The sequence below is a fragment of the Sander vitreus genome, chromosome 15, assembly GCF_031162955.1.
Source record: "Sander vitreus isolate 19-12246 chromosome 15, sanVit1, whole genome shotgun sequence".
In the NCBI taxonomy this organism is placed as follows: Eukaryota; Metazoa; Chordata; class Actinopteri; order Perciformes; family Percidae; genus Sander; species Sander vitreus.
Window position 1 is genome coordinate 23,238,870 of NC_135869.1, and position 26,585 is coordinate 23,265,454.

At 40.9% G+C, this 26,585-nt stretch overlaps 1 protein-coding gene across 1 annotated transcript in view; it reads left to right on the plus strand.

The window, feature by feature from the left end:
* The window catches only part of grin2aa (glutamate receptor, ionotropic, N-methyl D-aspartate 2A, a), a 134,772-nt gene extending 111,594 nt beyond the window's left edge, over positions 1-23,178 (plus strand). Inside the window, exons 9-14 of the mRNA XM_078270447.1 lie at positions 77-306; positions 8,339-8,499; positions 13,816-13,905; positions 15,586-15,683; positions 19,166-19,404; positions 21,211-23,178. Coding sequence (XP_078126573.1) covers positions 77-306; positions 8,339-8,499; positions 13,816-13,905; positions 15,586-15,683; positions 19,166-19,404; positions 21,211-23,178 — 2,786 coding nt within the window. The remainder of the gene's footprint in view (positions 1-76; positions 307-8,338; positions 8,500-13,815; positions 13,906-15,585; positions 15,684-19,165; positions 19,405-21,210) is intronic.
* Positions 23,179-26,585: the final 3,407 nt, after the last annotated feature.

Sequence of the window (26,585 nt, forward strand, 5' to 3'; positions counted from 1 at the left end):
TCTATAAAATTGGTATGTTCTCATCTTCCTCTAAACCATTTTTCTCTCTTTTTCCTAATCTTTCCCCTTCATTCAGACCCTCATGGCCCTTCCTTCACCATGGGCAAGGCTGTGTGGCTGCTGTGGGGTCTGGTCTTCAACAATTCTGTGCCAGTGCAGAACCCTAAAGGAACTACCAGTAAGTTCATAGTGTCTGTGTGGGCCTTCTTCGCTGTCATCTTCCTGGCCTCCTACACTGCCAACCTGGCTGCCTTCATGATCCAGGAGGAGTTTGTTGATCAAGTCACCGGGCTTTCCGACAACAAGGTAATGGACAAAAAATGGGAAGTAGTTTGTTAAAGCAACACTAGGTAACTTTTCCCGCTTTGGTCCCCCTACAGGTTGGAAGCGGAATTGTCCATTACATTACGTTATGCAAGTTTGCCAGATCGGGTAGTGGATCTGCAGTTCGAATGAACTGGACAATGTAATGTAATGGACAATTCCGCTTCCAACCTGTAGGGGGACCAAAGCGGGAAAAGTTACCTAGTGTTGCTTTAATGGGGGGTTGTTTGTCAGTAATGAAGTTAGTTTTGTAAGTTATAGCCCACCCACACTTACATTGGGTATGTTATATGTTGGCATGCTTTTTTTGTAGTCCCGCTTTTTTCAAAATCCAGAGGGTAAAAAATGATAATAAGATAACAAAGTCATATTGCTTAATACACAATTTTGTTACAAATTTATTCCAACCTTTCTGCACTCCCTAAACACTACAACAGTAACAGTAATAAATACTACTTGTTGTGCATACTTTTTCAGAAGTTGCAAACTTGTCAGTAAAATTGGACACGCTTTTTAGTGTTTAGAAACCAAGCGGTACAGAGATGTATTTGCTGCAACAGTAGTAAGAAGAGTAAATGTGTCATGTAACAAATGCTGCAGTGTATGCATGACATTTCATATAGCAGTTCAAGTGCCCTCTACATGTAATTACAATATTTGCTGGTAACATCTGGCATTGTATAGGAAGTGCAGAAAATCCATTAAAGTCCATAAACAAAAAGGAATTACTTACACATTTGTATCCAAGTCAAGCCAAGTCAACTTTATTTATATAGCCCAATGTCACAAATCACCATATTTGCCTCAGAGGGCTTTACAATCTGTACAATACCCTCTGTTGTATGTATCGGACAAGGAGAAATGTTCACATGTTCACATTTCTGGTGTTAAATTCTTCCAAAATGTGGTTCTCCTATACTAAAATTAGCCTAATTTCATACCATGTATAGAAAGAGTGTTCTTCTACTTCTTCAGCATGGACTTTTGTAGATAAAGGTTTAGATTTAAAATCCAAATCTCTTCCTTGAATATAGGCATTGGTTGTCATACCACTGTTGTCACTGTGTGGTTCAAATAATAATAATACACACTGAAATATAAGTATATAAGAAAGTAGAAAAGGTGGCCATGCAGGAGGAGGGTGACAGGCTGAAAAATGAAAGGAAAAGGTCAGACTAAATGTAGAGATATCGAACAGAAAAGCAAGACAAAAGGGTAGAGAGTTCCTGAGGAGAGAGAGGTATGGGGGAGATGCTTCCAAGGAGAGAGCATTTGAGACTGATGTAGAGGGCTTTGACAACAAACAGAAGGAGAGAGGGGGGGAGGGATGGAAGAAGGGGTACAGAAACTGGCAGGAGGGTGACTGAGGAATAGCGAGAGGCCAATACACACAAGATGGTACAAGACAACAGGCGGACAGATATGGGCCAAGTTGACGGCTGAGGAAGGGAGAAAGGAATGGCGCGAGGGGGGAGGAAGTCAAGGGGATTCGGGAAGACAGAGAGGGTTAGGGAAGAAAGGAAGCAGACAAAAAGGGCAAATGGCTATTCAGAAAGATATGCTGAGCGAGGCTGGACAATGCTATGTGTGACCAGCAAAATGATGGAGGAAGCCCCCCATCGGGATGCCTGTCAGTGAATTATACTTAAAACTGCCCTATGAGACCCGCAACGCTACCGGCCGACATTACTGTGTTTAAGGCCTCCTGCAGACTGGCTGCGTGGCGTGAGCGTGTCAGCTGCGTGGCGTGTCCGTTTTTATTTCGGCTTCCATGTTAACAGGTTAGAGCTTGCACACTGCCTGTGTGACACGCACGTCTCAGACGCGGCTCGAGCCGCGTCGAAAATGCGTGTACGAAAAGACGTTTATGTCATTTTGACACAAATACATTTAATAAATGACATTTTGATGTTTGAAAGTCTCTAGGTTTTGACATAAATGCAGATATAAATGTAATAAAAAAAAATTATAATAAATAATTATCAATTTTCATTGATATTGATTGGATATTGCACCTGTCAATACAGAACGAAATATTCTGTAGCCTATTTTGCCGTCTATACTGCCGACGTTGTCTTTGCTGTAATCAAATAAGTATATATTTATGTTTAACATTTCATTTTATCAATGGGAAACATACATGTGTACAGACAAGGCTAGCAGCAGCAGCGCCGCGTCAGACACGTTTCTGGTGTGCAAAGACATACAGTGGTCTTCCATTTGTCCGTGCGACGCTTCTTTCGCGCCGCGCTCCACTCTATTCCTATGGGTGACGTCATGCGACTTCAACGTGCACGCAAAGCATTCCGGGAAGGCGGCGCTGCATTTGAAAAAATGCTGCTCGTCAAAAAGCTGGCCGATGCCAATCTTTATGCAAATGAATCCGTTGAACGCGACGCGACTATCCAGTAGACGTAGACGACAATCTTTCAAACTAACCTTTGTCGATCTGAAATGAAGACAGATTCAGCAACTGTATGGCCTATTTCTCACTTAAAATGTTTTCAGAAACACGTTTCGATGAACTATTTTCGTAATATATGAAATTGTATTCCTTCTGAGCCATGACAGTGGCTTGAAATTCTCGAGCAACCAGACCCATGTGACACGTTTGTCCAATTAGTTGCTGGTCAGGGGCGTGGAGCATCAACCATGGATGTATGACGTGGCAACACCATGTTTCAGTTGTGTCGCAAAAATGGATCCGTACAGATAGAAAACGCCACGCAGCCACCACGCAACGGACACGCAACAGAAACGCCACGCTCACGCCACGCAGCCAGTGTGCAGGAGGCCTAAGAGGCTGTGGTGGGCTGGGTTCTACAGCTAGAGTGGAGATATTGCTATTATACTGTATGAAAGTAGATAACCTAAGGCATCCATGTTGTCAACCATGACATGTCTAGCTTGCCAGAAAGGGCAAATAACACTCTCAAAGTTACGCTATTTTGGTGAGGGAAACACTGGCATGGCCATTTTCGAAGGGGTCCCTTGACCTCTCACCCCACGATATCTATAAAAAAATTTGGGTTTTATGGGTACCCACGAGTCTTTCTTTTACTAGTCTTTATCCTTGACGTTCCACTTCTGGGATTGCTCCAGTGCCGCAGGAAATTTCTGTCCATTTTCTTTGTGTTGGAATTCTAAACTCCTGTGGATTCAAGAGGACTATGGTTAACTGCTCCTCAGATCTCTACAGGGTAAATTGAGACAAAGTGAGACTACCCTTTTACAGACATGCCCATTTTATGCTAATCACATGTAGTTTGCGGCAAAACCATGCAGTTTTTCTCATGCAATATAAATGTATTATTTTCTCCTTAAGTAAAATGGTGTATTTGAATATTTCTGCTTACATTCCATGGACACTTTTGTCCAAAGCAAAGCTTTCATTTTTCCCAGCGCATACAAGTGGGGTTAAGCATCTTGCTTAAGGACACTTTGGGAGAGCTTGTGGAACCTCCAACCTTTGCGATTAATGACTAACCAGATGTAGAAACTAAGCCACAGACACCCCATCACCACACAATGTTGGAATTGCCGAGAAAATCTGTGATGTGGGTGGCGATTCAGAGGTCTTGAATCAGGCTGAGCAACCTTTTCATATCACTTAATGCTAACGTTTATTCTGTGACATAGAGAGTTTGCTTAATGTAGGCCCGTTGTTGGTACTTGCCTGTGCAAACTAGGACTTGCAAGGGGAAATACAACAACTTTGTTTGCCACATGTGGAGATGTACAATGAAACAAAATGCCAGTAAATATGTCAAAGGTCCTTTTATCGTAATTTGTCAGCACTTGCAAACAAAAATACTATATGTCGCAGTGGTTTTAGCTGTGATTCTTGAGTCTAAAAATGTCAGAAGACACAGAGCACATTCACCCACTGTTATCTAAAATAAGAGGTTCACACACAAACTCACATGGCATGTTTAGCAACAAACGACAGGAAAATGACAATGAACACAATTTCAGACATATATACAGACAACATGGACCACAGCACTCATACATAGGGGGGGTCCAGGCCAGCTGGAAGAAAAAATAAATGACAAAAAATACCTTGTGACCATACAGCACCATCATTCATTTAAAAAATGTATGGCATCTTTGTGTTAGTGTGCTAATAACATTGACGAAGCTGCAATATTTTTTAAGCTTGTGATGGCAGGAAGAGCTGTTTTTTTTTGTAAATCTTTTATGAAGAGGGAGTAAATAATGTATAGTGAGCTGTTGGCAACATGTCTCCCAAGCAGGTCATCTTATGTGCAAGTGGAGGGCAGTCAGTTAACAGGTCTGTAGCATTTTAGGCTCTATAACCACCAGCGATTTGTCTTTACAGCACTGGCCTATTTGTCCCGTCTTGCTAAAGAGGACATCCTGTTCTCGTTTCTCAACAGCTGATAGTAGAGCAGGTTTTTAGCCCACACAATTTAAAAATTCAAATTTCAGCAAGTGCTGGGTTGGGGCAGCAGTAACCAGGTTTTGGAACTGGCCACATGCATCAGTTTAGAAGAGATCTAAAAGAAAAACAATCTCTTATATCTAATGATATGGATATTTACTGATATTTTATGAACTTTTGAGGGCTGGTTTAGATATAACATCATTACGTTTTCTAAAATTTTATTCCGAACGTGTGCAAAGATTCCTGAAAATAATATTTAGTATAATATATGAATATGATATATATGATTGTATATGATATAATATATAGGTATAATATAATATATGAATATGAATCTGAAAAAAACATTTAGACCACTTTTTAACCACTAATGAAATGCTTTTAACTGCTCGTTTAGGCACCAGTATCATGTTGTTATACTAGTTTAGCCATCTATTTACAGTACAGTTTCTTTAAGTTATACACTTTCCCTGTAGTGTGACATAGAGGTGAGCCTAAAGTGGTAAATGCATCTTCTATCTGTAGTGTGATCGATGCGCCAAAATGACATGGAATCAATGACAATCGCTTTTGGATACAGCTGCCCTTGAGAGCAGAGACGCCTCTCTGAACACATACAAACGTGTTGAAAAAACCCATTGTTGCCCACCACATGGACCAATATCAGGACTGATTTTGAAAGACCCGCTCTTAAACTGCTTTGAGATTCGCAGAGCAGCTTCAAAGTTTGAGAAGAAAAATCAAACTTAAGCAACAGAAAGTTGTGGTAAAAAGAGAGATACAGCGCACATGTAGAAAAACACAGTGGCATGTGACGGAGATGGACAGGCAAACAGGAGCATTGAAATCTAGAGTCGAGAGACCACAATACACACACACACACACACACTTACACACACTTGCACACATAATATAGACACACATACAAAAAAAGGCAGTCCTTTGCTATATAACAGCAGAACTTCCCTAATAAAAAAGAGAGGGTAACAGCAGAGGAGCAGAACGAAGAACGAAGAGGAGCAATAAAAGACATATGGGACAGAGGACAGATGAATACACAGTCTGGGCGAGCTGAGGTAATATACAGAATAGCATTAGGATCCCATGTAGGGTCACTTGACCACCACATGAGATTGTGAGAGAAATCCCTTTTTAAATATATAAAAAATGTATTAAAAGTATATACTATAATGGATCTTTGTATTTAATACATCAAAACATCCCCTCTATGCTCTTAAAAATTGAACCTAAAAGTACAACAAAATCACGTAAAAAACAGGATCTCGAGGTAGCAAAGGTTAGGAGCTGATTTCAATCACCTGTTAACAAAATCTCACTATCTAGAGGGCATTGCTGTCAGTCATGGCCCTGTAGCAGGGCATTGCGTACTCTTATCTCCACTGTCTGAAACACAGATCCCCTGCTCTTTCATTTTCTCATCAAGCTTTCATTAGCAGCAGCTGGTGCAATTCTCAAAAGCCCTTTTTTTTTATTACAGCATACGTTTTGATATGTTATAGTAGGGAAATCAGGTGTGTTTAATAGAGATAATGATGATGGCTGCATTCCACTGAGGCCCTGGTATTGTGCATGCTGGCTCACTGGAATAGCTGACAGGGACACTTAATGGAACTAAGCCATCGTTAACGTTATCAATTTCACCTTTGCTTTTCCTGCTATGACAAGTCAAAATGTCTGCTGTGAACAAAAGATTTTATATTATCTTATATTATCCAGCAAGAGAAGAGCTCTGTCCCAATATGAATTTCCCCAGTCCCCCGTGTCATATGTGCCCTCTTCTGACAGGAAAGCTTCTGCTCCACCTTAAAAAAGCCGCAAAGGGGAGAAGGATGAGGAAAGAGAGAGAGGACTGCGTGAGGAGAGAGCGTTTCCTCAGGGCTATTGCTTATGATGCTGACACATACACACACACACAAACACACACACACACACTGCGTGACGTCACCACTAGTTCATGCACAGCAGACTTATGAACACGCCCTCACCCTGACCTGATTATACAATAGAGATGAACATGTGTGCAGACAGATACAGTATGCGTAAATATTTACATATATATATATATATATATATATAATGCAGATACATGTATGATGTAACTAGTTCACATGAACAATTCAACAATTGGACATACATGTTTAGATGTTGAATAGAACACCAGTGCTTATAATATGCAAATAAAATATGTCATGCTCCGCCTATAGGTTGAGTCACTATGTGTTGGGTGAATACTGTATGTAAAATTAAAGCAAAACAGACATGTAGGAATGCCATAGAATATTACTTTACAGAACTCTTTTAATAATATGTTATAAAACCACTGCTCAGTACTACGACACACAAACAAACTCAAACTGTGTGGAGTAAAGCTCATAATACCCACTTTTAATTGATAGGGTTTGTCTGTTTCTGCCACTGAGGGCAGCTTGTTACTGCACTGCTTGAGGGTAGGTTGTTACAGGAGCGACAAGCACACTACTACAAAACCCTTGACCTGTACACGGACTAGGGTTTAAAAAAAAAAGGAAAATAAATTCTGTAGAAGAAAAGAGAGAGAGGAAAAAAGTGGCCTCTCAACTGAAGATCTAGTAAAGGCAACATTTATGTTGTACATTGTCAACTGAAATGAATAAGACAAACATATTTTAGTTACTGATTTTTTTACACTGTAATCTCAAGAATGACGTATTTGGATTCCCAGTATTTAACTGGGGCAATATAGAGAAACTGCATAACCTAGCTCCGTCTGTGAAGTTTGATCAAATATATTAGATATATAAATATATTAGAAAGTTCAACGGCATCAGTTGTGTTTACAGGACTCATCAGACAGAGACAAACTACAGGCACTGTAGTTTAGGTGGTCATAAATGTAAAGATGCTAATAAGCAAGTGTTGTTGTGCACAGTTATGCAGCATCTGTTCACACACATATGGGGCACAAATATCACCACACTTATTTCGACATTAGAACTGTTGAATGGTGATTTTCTTTAACTCTGTGCTGACGTCAGTCAGCAACGTCAGTGTAGCTGCTGCCTTTCAAATCTGTGTTTATATCACTTTATATATATATATCAATATTGTACACAATATACGGTATGCATCAGCACCATTGTGACACAGTGTGTTTGATTCAAATCCAATTTGTGGCCACTTCATAGCTTGTAAGTAAACCTCTGCACATTTTAAAACTAGTTTATAGTTGGCAACAGTTTGCATAGTACTGTTTATTTACAGCAGCAACATTGGTGTGGGTCACAGGGTGGACATTCATACTATACGTGGAATTTCTACTTCTCAGACTAAGCCCTTTTTAACCAAAATGGGGTCCTTTTCAAATCAAGTTAATGCAACTAATCAAGAGTTTAGACAATCACAGGAAAGTCCATCGCTTCACTGTGACTGATATATTTTCTATAGGTATCAATTGGTATGACCTATACATATACTGCTTGCACCCACCCCCACATATACACAGTTAGACACACACACTTACACCGTATTCACACACTGATTCTCTCTATGTTTATCTTTTACTTGTTCCTCTCTCCTTATTTCCTCTCCATCTTTCCTCCACCACAGTTTCAGAACCCGTACGCATACTCGCCTCCATTCCGTTTCGGGACGGTTCCAAACGGATCCACAGAGAGGAACATCAGGAAGAACTACCCCGCTATGCACCAGTACATGGTAAAATATCATCAAACCGGAGTCGTGGACGCACTTGTCAGCCTCAAAACGGGGTAAGGGAACACTGTGTATGCATGATTGTGAGTAAGCGCATTCCTTTACTAATCCGCGATCAAATACTATTTTCACTTTCTGTGAAAATATTCACTTGTCAACCTAAAAAAACAACACTCTGTGTGTGTGTGTGTGTGTGTGTGTGTGTGTGTGTGTGTGTGTGTGTGTGTCCTAAACATCGATGTGTGTTTAATTGCATGTCTGTGAGTGTGCTTGCTTTCACATTTGTGTGTGTGTGTGTGTGCGTGTGTGTGTGTGTGTTTGTGTCTGTCTGTGACAGCTCCTCTGAGACTGGGGATGAATGGGCTTCCTCATTGGGAACAGCGGGAGCTATTTTTAGTACTGGTCTCTACAATGGGACTGGTGGGGGTGTGCTATGGAAGTATATTGATGACAAAAAAATTTGAGAGAGCACAAAACAAATTCAAGCGCTACTCAGTCTGCAAGTCAAGCTTTGAGAGCGCACAGGGACAGATTTTTAAGAGCAGAATTAGATTTGTGCACCACGGAGCACAGAAACGTGAACAGACACAGAAACAGATCATTTGAACGTGTGAATAACTAGAGAGGAATTGTGTACTACATTTGAGCTAAAATCACTTCAATTTGTTGGCAAATGATCTAACTTTCAAACATAAAATATGTAAATCACATGTTGTCCCTTTAAGTAGTTTCCAATCGGCCCTTATTTTCAGTGTGTGTCCTGTTGCAGCTCAGAAGTTGCTAAAACAGTTGGAAAGAAATGAGACTGTGCATGATTGGGATTGCACTCTCAAATCTAATTCTACTCTTACAAATCTGTGCCTGTGCTCTCTCAAATGTTGACTTGCAGACTGAGTAGCGCAAACAATTTGTTTTGTGCTCTTAGATCTTTTGTCGTCAATATATGTCCATATTGTGTGTGTATAAATAAAAGAGGGAGTGGGGCTGACAAAGCTAACCAAGGATGGATTATAAGAGTGGAGACATTTGGCTTTGGATGGATAGAAAAGTGAAGGTAAAAGCTGTGAAAAGGAAAGGGAGGAGCAAAGGCAGAGGGGTGACTCTCATCACACCATCACATGGGAATAAGAGGATAGGGGGTGGGGTAGGAGGCCAAGGGCAAAATGCTTGATTGGAGGAAATGAAGGAAGTGTCGAGGGCAGGGGGGAAAGGGCCAAGTGACTAGAGAAGAAGAAAGCAGTAATGGAATGAAAAATGGAGGGAAATGGAAAAAAGGGGAAATTGAGGGTAAGAATAAAGAGGGGAATGGGAAGTGAGACCGAGGAAGGGGAATGGAAAGGATGGGGGAAAGGGACATTAAGGAATGGAGAGATGGCAGGGAGAAAGAGAAAGAAATGGTGGAAAGGACCCGGTAAAGGACAAAAGGTTGATGAGGTGATATGACAAGAAGTTATTTCTGATTGGTTAATGGCTATCGGGTAGTGTCCAATTAGAGTTCTCAGCTCGAAGGATGGGCTGCCTCACAAGGAGAGAGAGGATTATATATATGAGGATGTTGTTCTTGATCCATGATTTCCATGCAGATATGTCTTTCAGCTCATTCATAAGTCATAAGTAAACTGGATGAAAACACGTAAAGACAGGTTAAACCACTGCCGCATTTATAATACCCTCGCCTGTGTTGTTGTATTAACATACAGCACAGAGGTAAGCACACGCGCACACGCACACACACACACACACACACACACACACACGCACTAGGGGCGGCAGTAGCTCAGTCTGTAGGGGAGTTGGGTTGGGAACCGGTTCCAGTCCCTGTACGTGCCAAAAGTCAGACTGTGGCCTGGTAGCCGGAGAGGTGCCAGTTCACCTCCTTGAGCAAGACACCAAACCAACAACTGCCCGGGGAGCCTGTCCATTGTCAGCCGCAGCCCCCTCCCTCTGACATCTCTCCTTTTGTGCATGTATAGGTCCTGAGCATGTGTGCATGTGTGTATTTCATGCCTGTGTGCCATGTATGCTCTGAGTGAAAAAAAATGTAATTTCCCTTGCAGAATTAATTAAGTTAATATAAATTTCTACTTCAGAAATACACACACACAAATATGCATACTTTGGTAAACTAATACGACATGAAAACAAGCACAAGCACAATGCTTAATAAAAAATAAAGACACGCTCATCTGTATCAGATGTAGACAGAGCTAGCTGCAGGTGTGTGCAGCCAGTAATACCCTCATTGATAATTCTATTCTGTGGTATTAGCAGATGAGCAACACTGCAGCGCTCAGCTGTTTAAGGCTCGATGGCTGGATTAGCTCTGATCACACATAATGCTGACAGGCTTTACACGCAAAATCTGTTTCAGCCACAAGAACCAAAACTATGCACCAGGGAGTTGAATTGATTTGATTACATTTTTTTTTTTTTTTTTAATTACTCACAGTACCAGCTAATTTTACAAATACAAATATACTAAATGAATGACTATTGATTTGTTCTTACTGCATTTATATTTGTTTGTCTCTATCAGCTCTCACACGAAAGCTGATAGAGACATGTAGCTTCATTCAAAGGGCACTGGCAAAAGTGCAGGGTTGTTTGGCAAAAAAAGCTTCACACTCCATTGACAAGTCACATACATGCAAAAGCACACGGCAGGTAGAATATCATGATGTAGGATGATCTTGACTCTAACATGCAAATACAGATACAGAGGAGCAAAGGAGTTATTACTATTGTGGTAACTTTCCAGTGTTTCCAGAGATTCAACGTGAAGATTCTTGGCTTCTCTTGAGCCTTCAACCTGAACTGTTTGTATTTCATTTTCTCTCTGGTAGCCACACGATTGCGGCCCCTTGAGCTTTTATGATGTAGTGCTGTTGTCAATCTGAAGACAGCCTTGCATGTTTTGAAACTTGGGGTGTTTAGGGTTTGAAATTGTGATTCCATCAAAAAGTTTATGTGTGTAAACAGGTATACCAAGAAAACATTTGACAATTTGTGCAGTCATTTTTAATTAGGCTTTCGAATGTAGTTCTGTTAAAATGTTTTCTTTGGGGTCCAGATGCTATTTGTACAGGAGCTCAACTGACAAGCCTATGTACAGTACTGCGCTGCAGAGTTTCCCTGTAGTTGTGTAAAATACGATTCAGAATCACACTAAATGGTAATTTCAAAATTATGTTTAAAGGTATAGATAGAAAGTGGCAAGAAAATCTCTGCTGCTACATTTTATTCCTCCCAAATGAAGGTGTGACATATTGTGATGGTTGAATCCCTCTCCAAGCCATTAGAGCCACAATATGTCTGGCTGGCGTCTAAAAACATGCACTCACACATCCATGCTTACCAGTGTGCAGCCATTCTGAAGTGTACACATACACACACAGTTTCCTACATGTTTGAACACACAGCCTGCATGAGGAGCCAGTGCTGGGTTAAGCTAATTACACAGCTGAACTATCGGCTGTGAGCCTCCGTTAGAGGGCTGGATCTGACATTCAGGAAATGCCAGCCAGTCACTGCACTATTAGCAGGGCTCTGTGTGTGTGTGTGTGTGTGTGTGTGTGTGTGTGTGTGTGTGTGTGTGTGTGTGTGTGTGTGGGTGTGTGTGTGTGTGTGTGGGTGTGTGTGTGGGTGTGTGGGTGTGTGTGTGTGGGTGTGTGTGGGTGTGAACCGGCACAGAGAGAGTGAGAGAGCAGCGGTTAGTAATGGCATCAGTTACATTGAAAATGTCAGTCTGAGTCTGGCATCTCTTTGTTTATACATTTCACGCAACCTGCTTATTTATGTGTATTTGTCTGTGTGGACAGATATATATATATATATATATATATATATATATATATATATATATATATATTAGGGCTGTCAAACGATTACATTTTCTTAATCGCGATTAATCGTTGAATTTCTATAATTAATCACAATTAATCGCATGTTTTATCACGATTAAAATTCTATTATTTAGCAGTTCAGAACTGTTTTTAAGTACATATTAACAACAGAAAGCAATTCTTACCAGTGTATATTGATTGGGAATCAAATGAATGCAAAGAAAATGACTTTATGAACTTGATTTTAAGATTTGTATTTGTTTATTATATATTTAATCTAGTCACACATTTGAATCTAGAGTCAATATTAGGGTTGGGTATTGGTTGGTTTGGATACCGGTGCTAAAGCGGTACTTTTAAAACGGTACCGGTGCCTGAACCGATACTTTTTAAGAAAGTAAAAAAAAAGAAGGGTACTAAACAGTTGGCGACATTAAAGAACGGCTTGTTTATTGCTAAGGCCATATCATCAAAATGAAATGATTTAATAATAATGTAATCACTATAACAATAACTTATTTCACTAGTAAATAGCTGTTGAATGACAAAAACAACGACCAGATGGGAAAAGGGCATTTAACAACAACTTTGAATGCACCACGAGGCTGTAAATTACTAGTTTCATTGAACTGATCTGTGTTTTTCCGACAACAGCAGCTGCAGATTGTTACATCCCGGTATTGGAATCATCTACAGTGAAATACAGACAAACTTTACACCGTTTAGCGTTAGCTGTCAGCATTGTAACCGTGTTTAATCCAGCTACTAGCTAGCGGTAGGCTAACGTTAGCCGCTGTTGAGTATAGTGTTAACTAGCGTCACGTGCAGCGATGTTTCTGTTGCCTGTAACGTCTGTTTCAGAGCATCAGAGAGAAGTGCAGGCATATCAGTGGCACCAGAATGAGGCACCGAAATCTGCGTTGCTATTCCTGCAGCAGCAGGATGTGTTACGAGGAAGTACGGCAAAATAGTAGGACAGGCACGACGCAAAGCCGAGTGAAGTGGAAATAAATTAATAAATGGCGGCATGCGATTAATACGATTAAAAAAAATGAACGCGTTATGCTCGACCCTTAATTGCATCGCGATTAACGCGTTAATGCTGACAGCCCTAAAATATATATATATATATATATATATATATAGAGAGAGAGAGAGAGAGAGAGAGAGAGTGTAAATGTTTGTGTCTGTCTAAAGTTTGTTTAGGTCGTCCATTTGCCTCCCAGGTCCTATCATCAGTGAAGCATGCTGTATTGAACCGCAGCCACTCCCAACTGTGCCCTCTATGTGTTTGGTTACGCTTGGATAGCAGTCCTATTGGAGATGATTTAACACTTTAGAATTGATCAGCAAACAACACATTCTGAAAAATAAGCCCCTCTTCTGCTTGCGGTCCCCTTCTGTGCACTTCTTACTCACTCTCTTTAAAAAAACAAAAAAACAATTCAAACCCCTCATGCATCTTCATCCCCTCCCTCTGTCTGTTTTCTTCTGTCTCTTTCCTCTGTTCTTTTTTCTCCTCTTTTGCAGGAAACTGGATGCCTTCATCTATGATGCTGCAGTGTTGAACTACATGGCCGGCAGAGATGAGGGATGTAAGCTGGTGACCATTGGCAGCGGGTAACCACAGCTTTAATTCTAAAGACACTTTAAGTGTGGATTGTCTTCACTTCATGGTCTGATCCTGCCATTCTTTGGTCCAAACCATTGTGGAAAGTTGTGGAAAGGGTTTGTTTGTGGTTGCAATGCACAGATACATGTAAATAAAAGCCACAGTGATTCTGAAATTGCTTATTTTTTTAAGTTCTGTGCCTTCACACATATAAAGTAAAAGTTCGACATTTTGGGAAATATGGTTAATCGCTTTCTTGCTGAGAGTTAGATGAGAAGATTGACCACCCTCGTTTTAATACAGTAAGTATGAAGCTACCACCAGCAGCCGGCTAACTTAGCTTAGCACAAAGACTGAAAAAAGGGGGAAACAGCTAGCCTGCCTCTGTCCAAAGGTAACAAAATGTGTTTACCAGCTCATCTAAAGGGCACTAATTCATCCGTTGTATCTCGCTTGTTTAATCCACTTTGGGTTTACGTGTAGTGTAAGGTGCCATACAAATAAAATTGACATTGACGTTAATCTGTACAAAATAACTAAAGAAAAAACAACAAATCTGCATTTTACGGAGGGTATTGCCAGAGTGCAGGTTGACTGCAATTCAAATTCATTGAACATGTTAAATATTGAATTCATATTAGCATATTTAATGACCACAACATTTCATTTTTATAAAATTTTGAGAAAGAATAGGCAGCATACATACATAACACTTTCATAATATATATGATGTTTATAATGATTTTAATTATAGTATGTCGATTATTTAATGGGCAGGTACATATACGTTTTAAGTTTTAAAACAACACTCACCTGCCCGTATGTACATTGTATGTATTATTGGTCATTGTCCATGCTTCCTCTTCTCTACACTGGCAGCAAAGAGATCCAATTTTAAATCAGCTGAACACTAAAATTGCTTTAAGAAGGGACCTCTTCAAGGCCAGTATGGAGCGGAGGGATGATTAAAGCGGCCAACCACGTTTCGATGTACATATGGGGCAGTATTGTTATAAGATAGACCTGAAGGCAGACGCTAAGACTGCTTTTCTTTGGGCCCAACCAAAACATTTCATTTTAGTCATTTTGATTGCATATCTGTGACCTAAATTCCAGGTTTAATCCCAGTGACACCATATAGAGCTGAGATATTCAACAAGGGGGGGTTTGTTTTTTTCTAAATTTAAAATGTCTTAACATGATTTCAACATAATAGCAAATATAAATCAGCCTATTTGTTAAAAAAAAAAAAAAAAAAAAAACATTGATCATAGGCTTACTGGCCTACAGGTAAGGTAGTCACTAAGCTCATCCACAGATACAGTTAATGCCAAGGATTCACTGTGCCACATGCATGCTTAATATTAAAACATTATTCATAAAATCATGCCAACAAATATTATTTTAATAGCTTAGTATTCTATGCACTAAAACGGTATGTATAATGGCTTTAGGCTGCCCTACATGTTATTGTAGGACCAGTTTAATATGCAACTTCATTTTATACAAAATATGTAGTAGGGGGTCCCTGCTCCATCTCTCTTTCAGTTAAGGGGTCCTTGGCTAAAAAAACGTTGAAGACCCCCGCTTTAGAGGAATAAAGGTAATGATGTTTGTTTAAAGGTTAAAGTATGTTTTTTGTGTGTTTGTGTATGCGTGTGTGTGCGTTTGGATATGCTTGTGTTCAGGTACATCTTCGCTACCACCGGTTACGGCATTGCTCTACAGAAAGGCTCCTATTGGAAACGACAGGTGGATCTGGCTATCCTGGCCATCATCGGAGACGGTGAGAAGCACACTCGCACGGCGTTCTCATACAAAAATTTAAAGTGCATGACGCTATCCACGAAGGCAAAAGGTTACATTGTTCCTTGCCACCATTGTAATTCATGCGCACGTACACACACATGCTCATCTCTACTGCCTTGTCTGCTGACAGCACAAAGGGAAAGCAATGAAGTATAAATAGTCCTTTGATGTTATTCTGGACACAAAAGGCTGCTCTAAACAGAGGGCACAGTGTGTTAGTTATTCTAATATATTCCTCTCTGCAGCACCAGATCTGCTTGTGTGTGTGTGTGTGTGTGTGTGTGTGTGTGTGTAAGCATTACTCTATCAGAATCACCACATTCCTTTATTACAGTAGCTTCAGAAGTTCTTACATAAACAATTTCCAACTGCATAACAGAGAGAAAGCGAGACAGCTCAAGCTTTTAGTGACAGGTTCATTTACATTTTACATCGGAAGCATTTTGCTGATGCAAGTGTTCACAGCCACTCACATTAAGTGCACTGAAGTTGATTAAATGAACATTGGTGTCACAATAATCCTCCAACCAAATCTTATCAGGGCTGCAGAGCATACAGGCCACACTTCATCATATTTCATGGCTGGATAATTTTTTGAAAAACATCTGGTTCAGTGTTTTTGTTTTGCTTAGCTTCCTTTCCTAATAATCCCATCCAATCTTTTTACACTTTCTTTTTTTTTAGAGTCATTCGATATACAACTTACTAATGTTTTTTAAAATCTGCATTCTCTATGCTCCATACTAATAGCTTCAGCGTTGTAAGGAAAACAAGATAAAAGTCATAAGGGAAAAAGGAAAGGTGAGAAGAAAATAGAGATATAGCAAATGGGGAAAAGAGATACAAAAACTGCAAAGAAAGTGTGTGATAGAAGAAGAGTGAGAGAAAGGACACAGATTGATGGTGATGGAGATGTGAGAGACAGAAAGACTAGACTGTGTGTGTGTGTGTGTGTGTGTGTGTGTGTGTGTGTGTGTGTGTGTGTGTGATGGACAGTGAGAGGTCAAAGAGGGGACGAGGCAGGGAGCACGGTACGAGAGGAAGATGAGGAAAGACTGTGTGTCAGGTAGATAGAGAGAGAAATTTGGGGAGTGAGAAGAGGGCAGGTCCTTGATAGATGACAGAGACTCTGTGTCTTAGCAGATGCTACTTGATCAGATAGACACAATGTGGGTGGAGAGCATATGGCTTTTCACGGACATAGAGAAGATGTGTTCAGGGAAGAGTGGAAGAAGGTGAAAGACAGACAGACAGAGACAACAACAACAACAACATGGTCTGGCGCAGATATGGCTAACCAAACTGCAGGTCACACCTTTTCTTTGAGGGTTAAACATTTTTTACATTTTGGCATGATATACTGTAATGGGAATACTGTTGTTTTATGCAGTACCTGTTTGGCAATAGTATGGAAATGTAACTAATTTGTGCTCTCACTAGTTGTTCAATCCCAGTTTCAGACAGCGCCATCCTGATCAAATGTACCTGTCTTGGAACAGCAGCAATAGTCAAAATTTATACATTTTGACAGTGTAGCAATATTGTAATCTGTCAGATCTAAATATCATCCAGTCAGGGTCTGGAACTATTTGTGCTTAGCTTGACCATTTATGAGGTTATTTCAGTGTGCAGATAAGCACTCTGAAGAAACTCACATTAGGCGAATGTTCTGAACTGGAATGGATTTTGTGTTTGTGGTTCGTAACAATGTAATGGAGAACACAGAAAAGAAAAAAGTTGTGTTACTGCTCTCACACGTCTTATAATAAATGTGTTTTTTCCCCCCCAGTCCTATGCTTTAAGCTTAAACATTTTTAAAAGCCGTGGAAGTGTGGATGAAACTTGTAGATACGTTTGTTCCTGTGTTCCAACTGACTGGTCACCAGACTATTGCTTGAGCCGTCTGACTGCTGAAAAAAGAACAAAATTTGAATTTCAACAATACTTTGCCTCCAGAGTCAGAGCAACAGTGCAGACAGTTGCAGCTCCCCAAAGCTTTTCCCTTTGAATGCACACGATTTAAAAAAAAAAAGAAAAGAGCCCTGAAAAGAAGTGACCAGTTGATACCTAAATATCTCATTTCTCTTTTGCTGCCAATTCCAAGCATGTCATAATGTCATATTAAAAAAAGATATACTGTGGCTACATCTATTTGTGTATTTGTGAATCTAACAGGAGACAAATTCTTCTCAATTGTCTGAAAGGTTTAATGATGTTTTAGAGAGTCTGCACCCTGAAGACATCGAGCTGAACACCACCATGATATTTGTCTTTCTCCACTAGCAGCCTTAGTTATCCAGCCCTGAATGACACAGATTGGATTAGCCACACGCCAAATGTCACAGAGGAAGCCGGAGAGGGAGGGTGGGCTGAGGGAAGGAATCACAGAGTGAGGGATGAGAAAAGATAAGGTCTTTGTTGCTTTCTACCTTTCTTTCATTAACACTAAAGAAACAATATTGTTGCCCTATCAGGCAGCATGGAGGGGCTGGTGAGGCCCAAAGAAATTTATTTTGAACAACAACCCCTGAAAAACCAAACAGTTAAAGAAATATATTAGCATTCAACCTTTATAGGTTGACACAGATATTTCTAAACTAAATTCACTCAAACGCAGATATTGTTTGCCACAATCAAGTATCTCTAGTAATACTTTAATCCTTTTAATGCAAATACATGAAAAATGTCAAAAGCCATTCGATTTGGGGTTCAAAAACTACTGAAATACAATTTATACCGTATGATACTTCACATCTGCTTTTAAAATAATACAAATTAAGAATCTCATTAAGATGATATCACCAATTACCATCAATTTATAGTAAATAATATCATGTAATAATAAATAACATTTCTAAAATGTACGTAGATAAGATTCAACAGCAGCTTTTATAGGATGATTTTATATACATGCACGGTGACTTCAGTAGTAATTCTAAATGTAAATCCACGTCTTATATAATGTAGTTCAGGGTATAAACATATGTCTACCCCTAAAGCTATAGTGCGTAGTTTCTGTCTCCCCCATGAGGAATTCCTAGTAATGACAACAAAACTGTCGGCACATCCACATGATACAAACCTTCCGTGATCGTGCACCACCCCCCACCCCTTCTCCACGCAGTTACTAGTAGCCAAGGGGGACACGGAGGATTCAAAAAACATGGACTCTTCAGAAGAGGTAATTATCTTCGCTCGATTTTCTGCACGTGAAAGTTGCCGGAAGACATAATTTTCTGAACATAGCCATACTGACAAATACAGAAAGAGTTGTGTGGAGCTGATAGTTCTAATTAGCTTTGTATCAACTCATTTAGGAATGGCTTGAATAAAACGGAGGTTCATTGATATAAAAACGCTACGCACTAAAGCTTTAAAATTCATCCGTTGAGGCGTTTTCAAACCCCAATGAGCCGTTCGGTAAGGATTTGAGCCTCTCTCTGCTCTTTTGCTTTTCAGGTGAAATGGAGGAACTAGAAGCCCAGTGGCTGACAGGAATTTGCCACAACGAGAAGAATGAGGTGATGTCCAGTCAGCTTGATGTGGACAACATGGCTGGGGTCTTCTACATGCTGGCCACGGCCATGGGTCTCTCCCTCATCACCTTTGTGTCTGAGCATCTCTTCTATTGGAGGCTTAGATATTGCTTCACTGGGGTTTGCACCGGCACACCAGGTCTTCTCTTCTCCATCAGTCGGGTAAGGACCAGTTTATTCATAGGAGGTGTATGTTTGCGTGTGCAGACCTTTGTTTGGGTTTGGGAGAACAACCTGAAAACCTGCTACAGCTTTACACAGATTTAAAATTTTAATTAAATCAAGATATATTTTTGGGTACATTGAGGTTGTGTATATGTGAGTATGTGGCTGTGTGAATATCTGGGCCTGGGGTGGTCTAACTGGCTTAACAGTTCAAGGCTATAAGGCGAAACAAACCACTGCAACTATACAGGGGGTTAATGCTGCATTATTGGGGTCAGACAGCTTTATTTTAGTTCTATTTTCTCTCAGAGGAATAGGAGAGCAGAGCACATGCACACACACATGCAGAGAAAGAGAGCTACTGCTAAACTAAGAAACCAAGTGAAACAAGGGTGGAGGAGCAAGTGCTGCACAAAGGAGAAGGGGGGGGAGACGGGAGCGGGGGATCACGAGGCAGCCCTGAATATCGACAAAAATAGATCCTTATTGCAGTATGTTTTTGGGTGAAATCACGGCAACCCATGCTAAATCAATCTATTCTCCCTCAGTCTGTTGAAAGGTTAGCATTCTCCCTTGTTGTGTGTGAGAACAGACGACATAGACGTGCATCCCTAAAAGCACTGCAGTGTCTCTGCACTATTTTTGAGGCAGAGTGTGACTCAAAGTTAACAGAGGGGGGGTAGTGAGGAGACCAAAACTTTTAGAAAAGATAAAGTGAGGTTCTTGAAAAAGACGTTGTTTCAAAGCTATTCTTAAGAGTGATTTAGGGCAAGAGACATCCTTAATGGCCTTTTTTGTGTTGATTAGCTCAACGAATGTGTGCTGAACCAAAAAACCACTTTGAATTTGTTAAAGTGATTAATGCATTTTAAGGATGTATACGTGAGGCAGGTAATGGTCTCAGTTAGGAAAAAAATTGTCTTTGTTCTTTGAACCATAAAATGAGAGCTCTATTACATCACTGTTAGTCAGTTGTAGTGATGGTAATTTCTACTGTTTACAGTTTAATGTTTTCTCTGTCACCTCTGGAGTGACTGTAAGGGAGGCTTGGGGCATAGACCTTTGAGAGATATTGTAACCAGTTTGTCATATTTTCTAGTCATTGTTGATTCAGGTTATTAGATGGATTCTACTAACTGTAAGACTGGTATATATTTGCAAACAATTGTACTGTTGAATTGATGGAGCTGCAGAAAGACTCTCATTGCATTGCATCATATTTTGCCTATATGTCCCCTTTAGAAAATATACACTGGTGGGGCTGCATTTAGCCTGGTTGGATTATTTTTGAGCAACATTCTGTGTGTGTTTTGTTGTCTTGGTGTGTTTATGATTAAGTCTGAATCCTTTCTACTTCAGAATGTCCCAAATTATGATCATGCCCTTATATTGTTTAGAAGATTTATATCTTTACCAAAACAAATTTCTATCTTTACTGAGGAGCGCAGTTTGATTTTCTGTTTCTTCGATTCTGTTTCAGAGAAAATGAAAGAAAGCCTACTTTAATACTATTTCAAGTTTGTGTTAATGGTGCTAAAATACTGCGTTGGTTCAATGTACTGTCATTTGCTAAATCGCCACCAATTTACTAAATTCAATGAAACATACAGACCACAAATATGTTTGGACAGAGTAGATAACTAATAATTTTTTTTTTTTTTTGTCTTTCTCCATTTCTCTCTCAATCTTTCTTTATTTTTGATTCTCCCTCTCTTCCATTTGATCTCTACTCCTCTCTCATTTTTTGTCCTGTGATATTTTTTGTCCTCCATTCCACTTTATCATCCATATGTCTCCATGCAGGGAATCTGGAGTTGCATCCATGGAGTCCACATTGACATGAAGAAAAAGTCAGATCTGGACTTTAGCCCCCAGGACAAAATGCTTAAGCTCATTAAATCAGCAAAACAGATGACCAACATGTCTAACCTGAGTGGCTCCCGCATGAACTCACCCAAACGTGAGTTCATGCACTCAGCTGGTCCCATGATCATGGATATGATGGCAGAGAAGGGGAACTTTATCTATGCTGACAACCGAAGCTATGCTCCCAAAGATATGATCTATGGGGACACTGGTGACCTGCAGTCTTATCTTGCAAACCGCCACAAAGACCACCTTAACAACTACATCTTCCAGGGTGGCCAGCATCCTCTGACCCTAAATGATGCCAATCCCAACACAGTAGAGGTGGCAGTGAGTGCTGACTCAGTCCAGACCAATGCCAAGCTGCCCCGGACCCTGTGGAAGAAGTCAGTGGACACGCTTCGTTCAGGGCCTCCTGGGCCCCCTCCGATGCCTGACATGTTGATGCCAGACTCACGAATGTCAATGAAGACACAGCGCTACCTCCCTGAGGACGCAGCCCACTCTGACATCTCCGACTGTTCCAGTAGAGCAGCCTCCTACAAGGACCCAGAAAACAACAAGCACCTGAAGCCCAAGGACAACTTAAAAAAAAGACCGATGACGTCTAAATACCCAAGGGACTGCAGTGAGGTAGAGCTGTCCTACTTAAAGACTAAGCAGGTCACCGGTGGAACCAACCAAACTGGGAGAGGAGGAGGAGGAGGAGAGAAAATTTACACTATTGACTCAGAACGAGAGCTGAGCCTGCACTCAGACCCCATTCACTATCGTGAGAGTCGCGGCCTCGCTGCAGACGATTTGGATTATCCCGAGATCTACTCCGACCACAGTGACAACTATAGGAAGTGTGAGCAGCCCATCATTCATCTGAACTCCTCACCTTTGCATCACACCGATTCAGATCTTCTACCAGACCCAACTTACTCTAAACACTACAGCATGAAAGAGAAAAACATTGTCCTGTCCCCACATGAATCCATCGACCGCTATAAACAGACACACTGTCGTTCCTGCTTGTCAAAAGTGAGTGCTAGCTACCCACCGGGAGCGCCATACACTCCTGCTGTACCTGCTGCAGCTTCTGCCACACGCTCACCCTATAATCGGTGTGAAGCATGCCTCCACACAGCCAACCTGTATGACATTAGTGAGGACCAGCTCCTTGCAGACCCCTTGGTCAGTCCCACCAGGCACCACCAACAGCAGCAGCAACCAGATGAAATGTTTGGTCTGTATTGGCCACAGACAGATGGGCCACATGTTCAAAAGAGAAACCGCTTGAGGCTGAGTCGTCAGCACTCCTTTGACAACATCATGCTTGAAAAACCCAAGGATGTAGACCTGGGCAGACCGGCACGCAGCGTCAGCCTCAAGGAGAAGGATCGCTTCTTGGACTCCACATCTGACTCGCACTATGCGAACCTCTTCGGCATGCGTCCCTACTCCGGCAGACTGTTTGGCACCGGGTCCAAATCAATGCTGTTTAACCACAACCTGGAGGAGAGCAAGAGGAGCAAGTCCCTGTACCCGGCCCATGGCTCGGAAAACCCTTTCCTCAGCCACTCGCTGAGGGATGACACCAGCAGCAGACTGGTCCATGGGCGTAGCTCCTCTGATATTTACAATCAGCTGGCGGTGGCCTCACCTGCAGCGGCCGTCGGAGCGCCCCCCATCAAAACACGCAACGATGCGAACAATCTCCGCTCTTCCGTTAAATCCACCACTTCATACTGCTCACGGGATGGGCGAATAGCCAATGACATGTACAATAAAGAGCATGTGATGCCTTACTCAGCCAATAAGACTAGTGCATACCCGGCCCCACGTGGCGTCCTAAACTCAGCCCAGTTTAGCAATAGACGAGTGTATAAAAAAATCCCCAGTCTGGAGTCAGATGTTTAGTTGACATAAGAAATGATGTGTTCTCTCCTCCTTACTGCTCTCTGGGTTTGTATTATAATTTATCAACTATGTTATCCACCAAGGGATGCCATAGCCACACTACGTTTTTCTTCTTCTCTTCGACATTGTAATCCAAAAGAACTCGTGCCCACTTGGGTACGACGGTACTACTACTACTACTACTCTCTTTGCAGATGATATCATCATTTTTGTCCATTCTCTGCCATGTACCAATAAGTTGGATGCATGGCTGGCACGCTGCCATAAGGTATCCTGGTGTAAAGGGGAGGGGAATCATTAACCCCATAGGTTTTAAAAAGGTTTAGGAAATGGCATAGTCCCATAATTGGGACAGAGAAGGCCTAATTTACAGTAAAGGAGGACTCCTACAGAGGTTGTTTGGAAAGAGGCATTTGATTTGTGATTAAAATGTGTGAGAAAGTGGTGAGGAGGATGGGAGAAAGTATATGAGAGGGGAATTAGAGGGAGAGAGAGAGAGGGGTTAACCCCTCCTCCTTACCCCCTTTTTCCTTTTCACCTCCACTGTCAAGCTTGCAGCTTGCTAGTTGAGGAGAAGAGGCCTGACAGAGAGACCAGATGGGCACGTTTGATGTCATGGCCAGACATGGAGGCGTCCCAGGAGGGCAGGGGCATCACAGTGAGCTCGTCCAACGGTCTGCTGCTTGTTACTCTGACAAATATGGCCACTGAGGCACCTGGCAGTGCAAGAGGAGAGAGAGGGAGAAAGGAGATGAGCGGCTAAATGGCAGCCTCCAGTTGCTTGTGGCAGTAAGGTATAGGTGTGCTTGGTCAGAGTTTGGTTTAATGTGTTAAGCCCATGCTAAGGGACATGATAGTGATGAGAAGCTGAGAGTAATGTAGGTGCTATCAATGAATAATGTTTACAGACTGACAGGTAAAAAAGACAAACTGACAAAATGTCTGATAGAAAACGACACACAAGCAGGGAAACCTGAGGCAATTGGTGGGCATTTCATTTATGGCTCTGCACATAGAAAAATAATTGCAAAGTATTGCTTTTTTATTCTATTAAACTATAAGATTTATTAGGGATTCTGGCATCCGGATCCCCCTATGTAGGATTTTAGTGTTTGCTTATTTGGTAGCACAATAGCCATTAGTTTTAAAACCTCTCTCCCACATTTGCTTTTGAAAAAGCATAGCTTTCTGAAAAATACCATCAAGAGTAGTAGTTTATTTTGCATGTGTTGATTTCTTTCTGTGTCGGAGATGACAAAATACACACAAATACACTCTTAGACACATATTTTACATGTTTTTGAAAAGGGACTGTCTTGCCAGGGATGGTGGATGGATACTACAATCAAAACCTTTATCCTGACCTTTGTGCTTAGTAAATCAGTGTCATGCTGTGGCTCCTGCTGCAAAAGAGCAAGACAATGGTGGAAGGGAAGAGAGCAAAGAGGATATAAACAAGGGACAAAAGGATGAAATGACAACTGTGTCCTATAAAACCTTGTCTGAGTTGGGGAGGGAGTGGGCGCCGATGTGTTTTTGTCTTTTGACCTTCCAGAGAAACAGGGTATTACCTATAAAAAAAAAAAAAATACATTGACGATTCCTTCCTTCTTTCCTACTTCCTTCTTCCCTTCCTTAAACAACATGACACATCACTAGAGTGTTGAATGACTATAGAACTACTTCACTTTATTTCTTTTGGCTTTTGTAAAATTGAACTTTGGTTGGGTTTGTTTGGTTGGTTACTTTTGGTTGGATAGCAGAGCTATACGGTATCTAACCACTACAGTCAACGGGATTGGGTTAACAATTATTGATAATCAATTACCGTTGATCCAGAGTCAACCAAGCTCTTGAGGATCTGAAGATTACTTGAGATAGATCCCTTGTTTACCTTCATAGCGTTGTTTGGGTGGGTGGACTGGGCAAGATGGAGAGGGATGGAGCCGAGAGGGCTCCACTGTTATGTGCTCATCAATCATGTATCCATCTTCATGTGGAGTAAGTTGTGTCTCTGCATGGCAGAACTTGGGTAAGCTTGAAGTCTTAACCAGAACATTTGGTTCCTAAACTGATTGTTTATGCATTTGTTTGTTTGTTTGTTCGTTTGTTCTTTTTGATAACACTTAGCAGTAAAGACTTGCACATGCACATTCTTCCATGTACACGTGTGCCCACAAAAAAAAATGCTTTTTTTTATAGCATTATGCTGTACAAATTGTACAGTCAAAAGAAAACCATGTAACCATCTTAACTGATTGATTTGCTTGATTGATTGGATTCACAAAGCCAAATTGTATCAAATAAAATACCTCAGGATGATTCTGTGCATTTTGGGGGGAGCTTCAACCGTAGTAACAGAACAGGATGCGACGCAGATTTTTTTGTAGAAAAAGAAATTATTAAAAAAACAAAAAAAAAAAGAAGAAAAAGAAAAACAACAGATTTGTAACGGCCGCAAAGCAGAATCAAATTTTCTCTTTTTCATGTTTACCAGTCCTAGGTCTTCCAGTTCGGCTCTTTGCCCGGCTCATCCAACCCAAGTAAAGTGAGAAGAAGAGGAAGTGAAGAAGGGATGGCAATAGGGGGCTTAGATGGTTTTTGCTCAGTGAGGGGTGTGTTGTGTGCAGCTTCACTCCTGAGCACCCTCAACAGAATGGGGGATGTTACTTGAACGTCCAAATCCTGAAAAGCTACCCTTATATGGAATAGTCAAGCAGGAATCTCTGGTTTTTAATGGCAGTCAACTGCATTTGCCACTGTGTTTCAATTGAAGCTCCATGTTTAATAGCCGCGGTCATATCGCCCTTTTGTATTCTTGGAATACTGCAGTGAACCTCTCCTTTCCTTCTCAATCAGCTTACCCAATGTTGACTGACGAGCAACATTTGTTTTTCTTTGCATCTTATCTGCATATTTATTATTATGATCATATTTATCTCCACATGCTGCTTGCGTGAGCTGACCAGTGAACAATATGCACATGTAAAAAATGTCAAACGGCACCCTCGAGTTTTATGAACTCATGATGATTTGTTCGATTTGTTCTACTTTTACAGAACTGTCATGTAAACGGATGCTGTTTTATGTTCAAACACACACACACACACACACACACACACACACACACACACACACTCTCAGACACACCCTTGTGATGACAACCCTGCTCTTTTTAATGACAAAAATGTATTTTAATTACATTTAATGATAAATAATGAGGTGATGGCATGCAACCCCAGATGTAACAATTTTAATGTTTTATGTTTCTTTTTTTTTTTTGTTTCTTTTTTTGTTATGATGTTATGATCACTAATGCGTTGTAACCAGGTGTGAGTATATACATATTTGAGAGAAAAAAATGATCTATGTTTAACACAATGAAGATGCTGCTGCTGTTTTGGGGG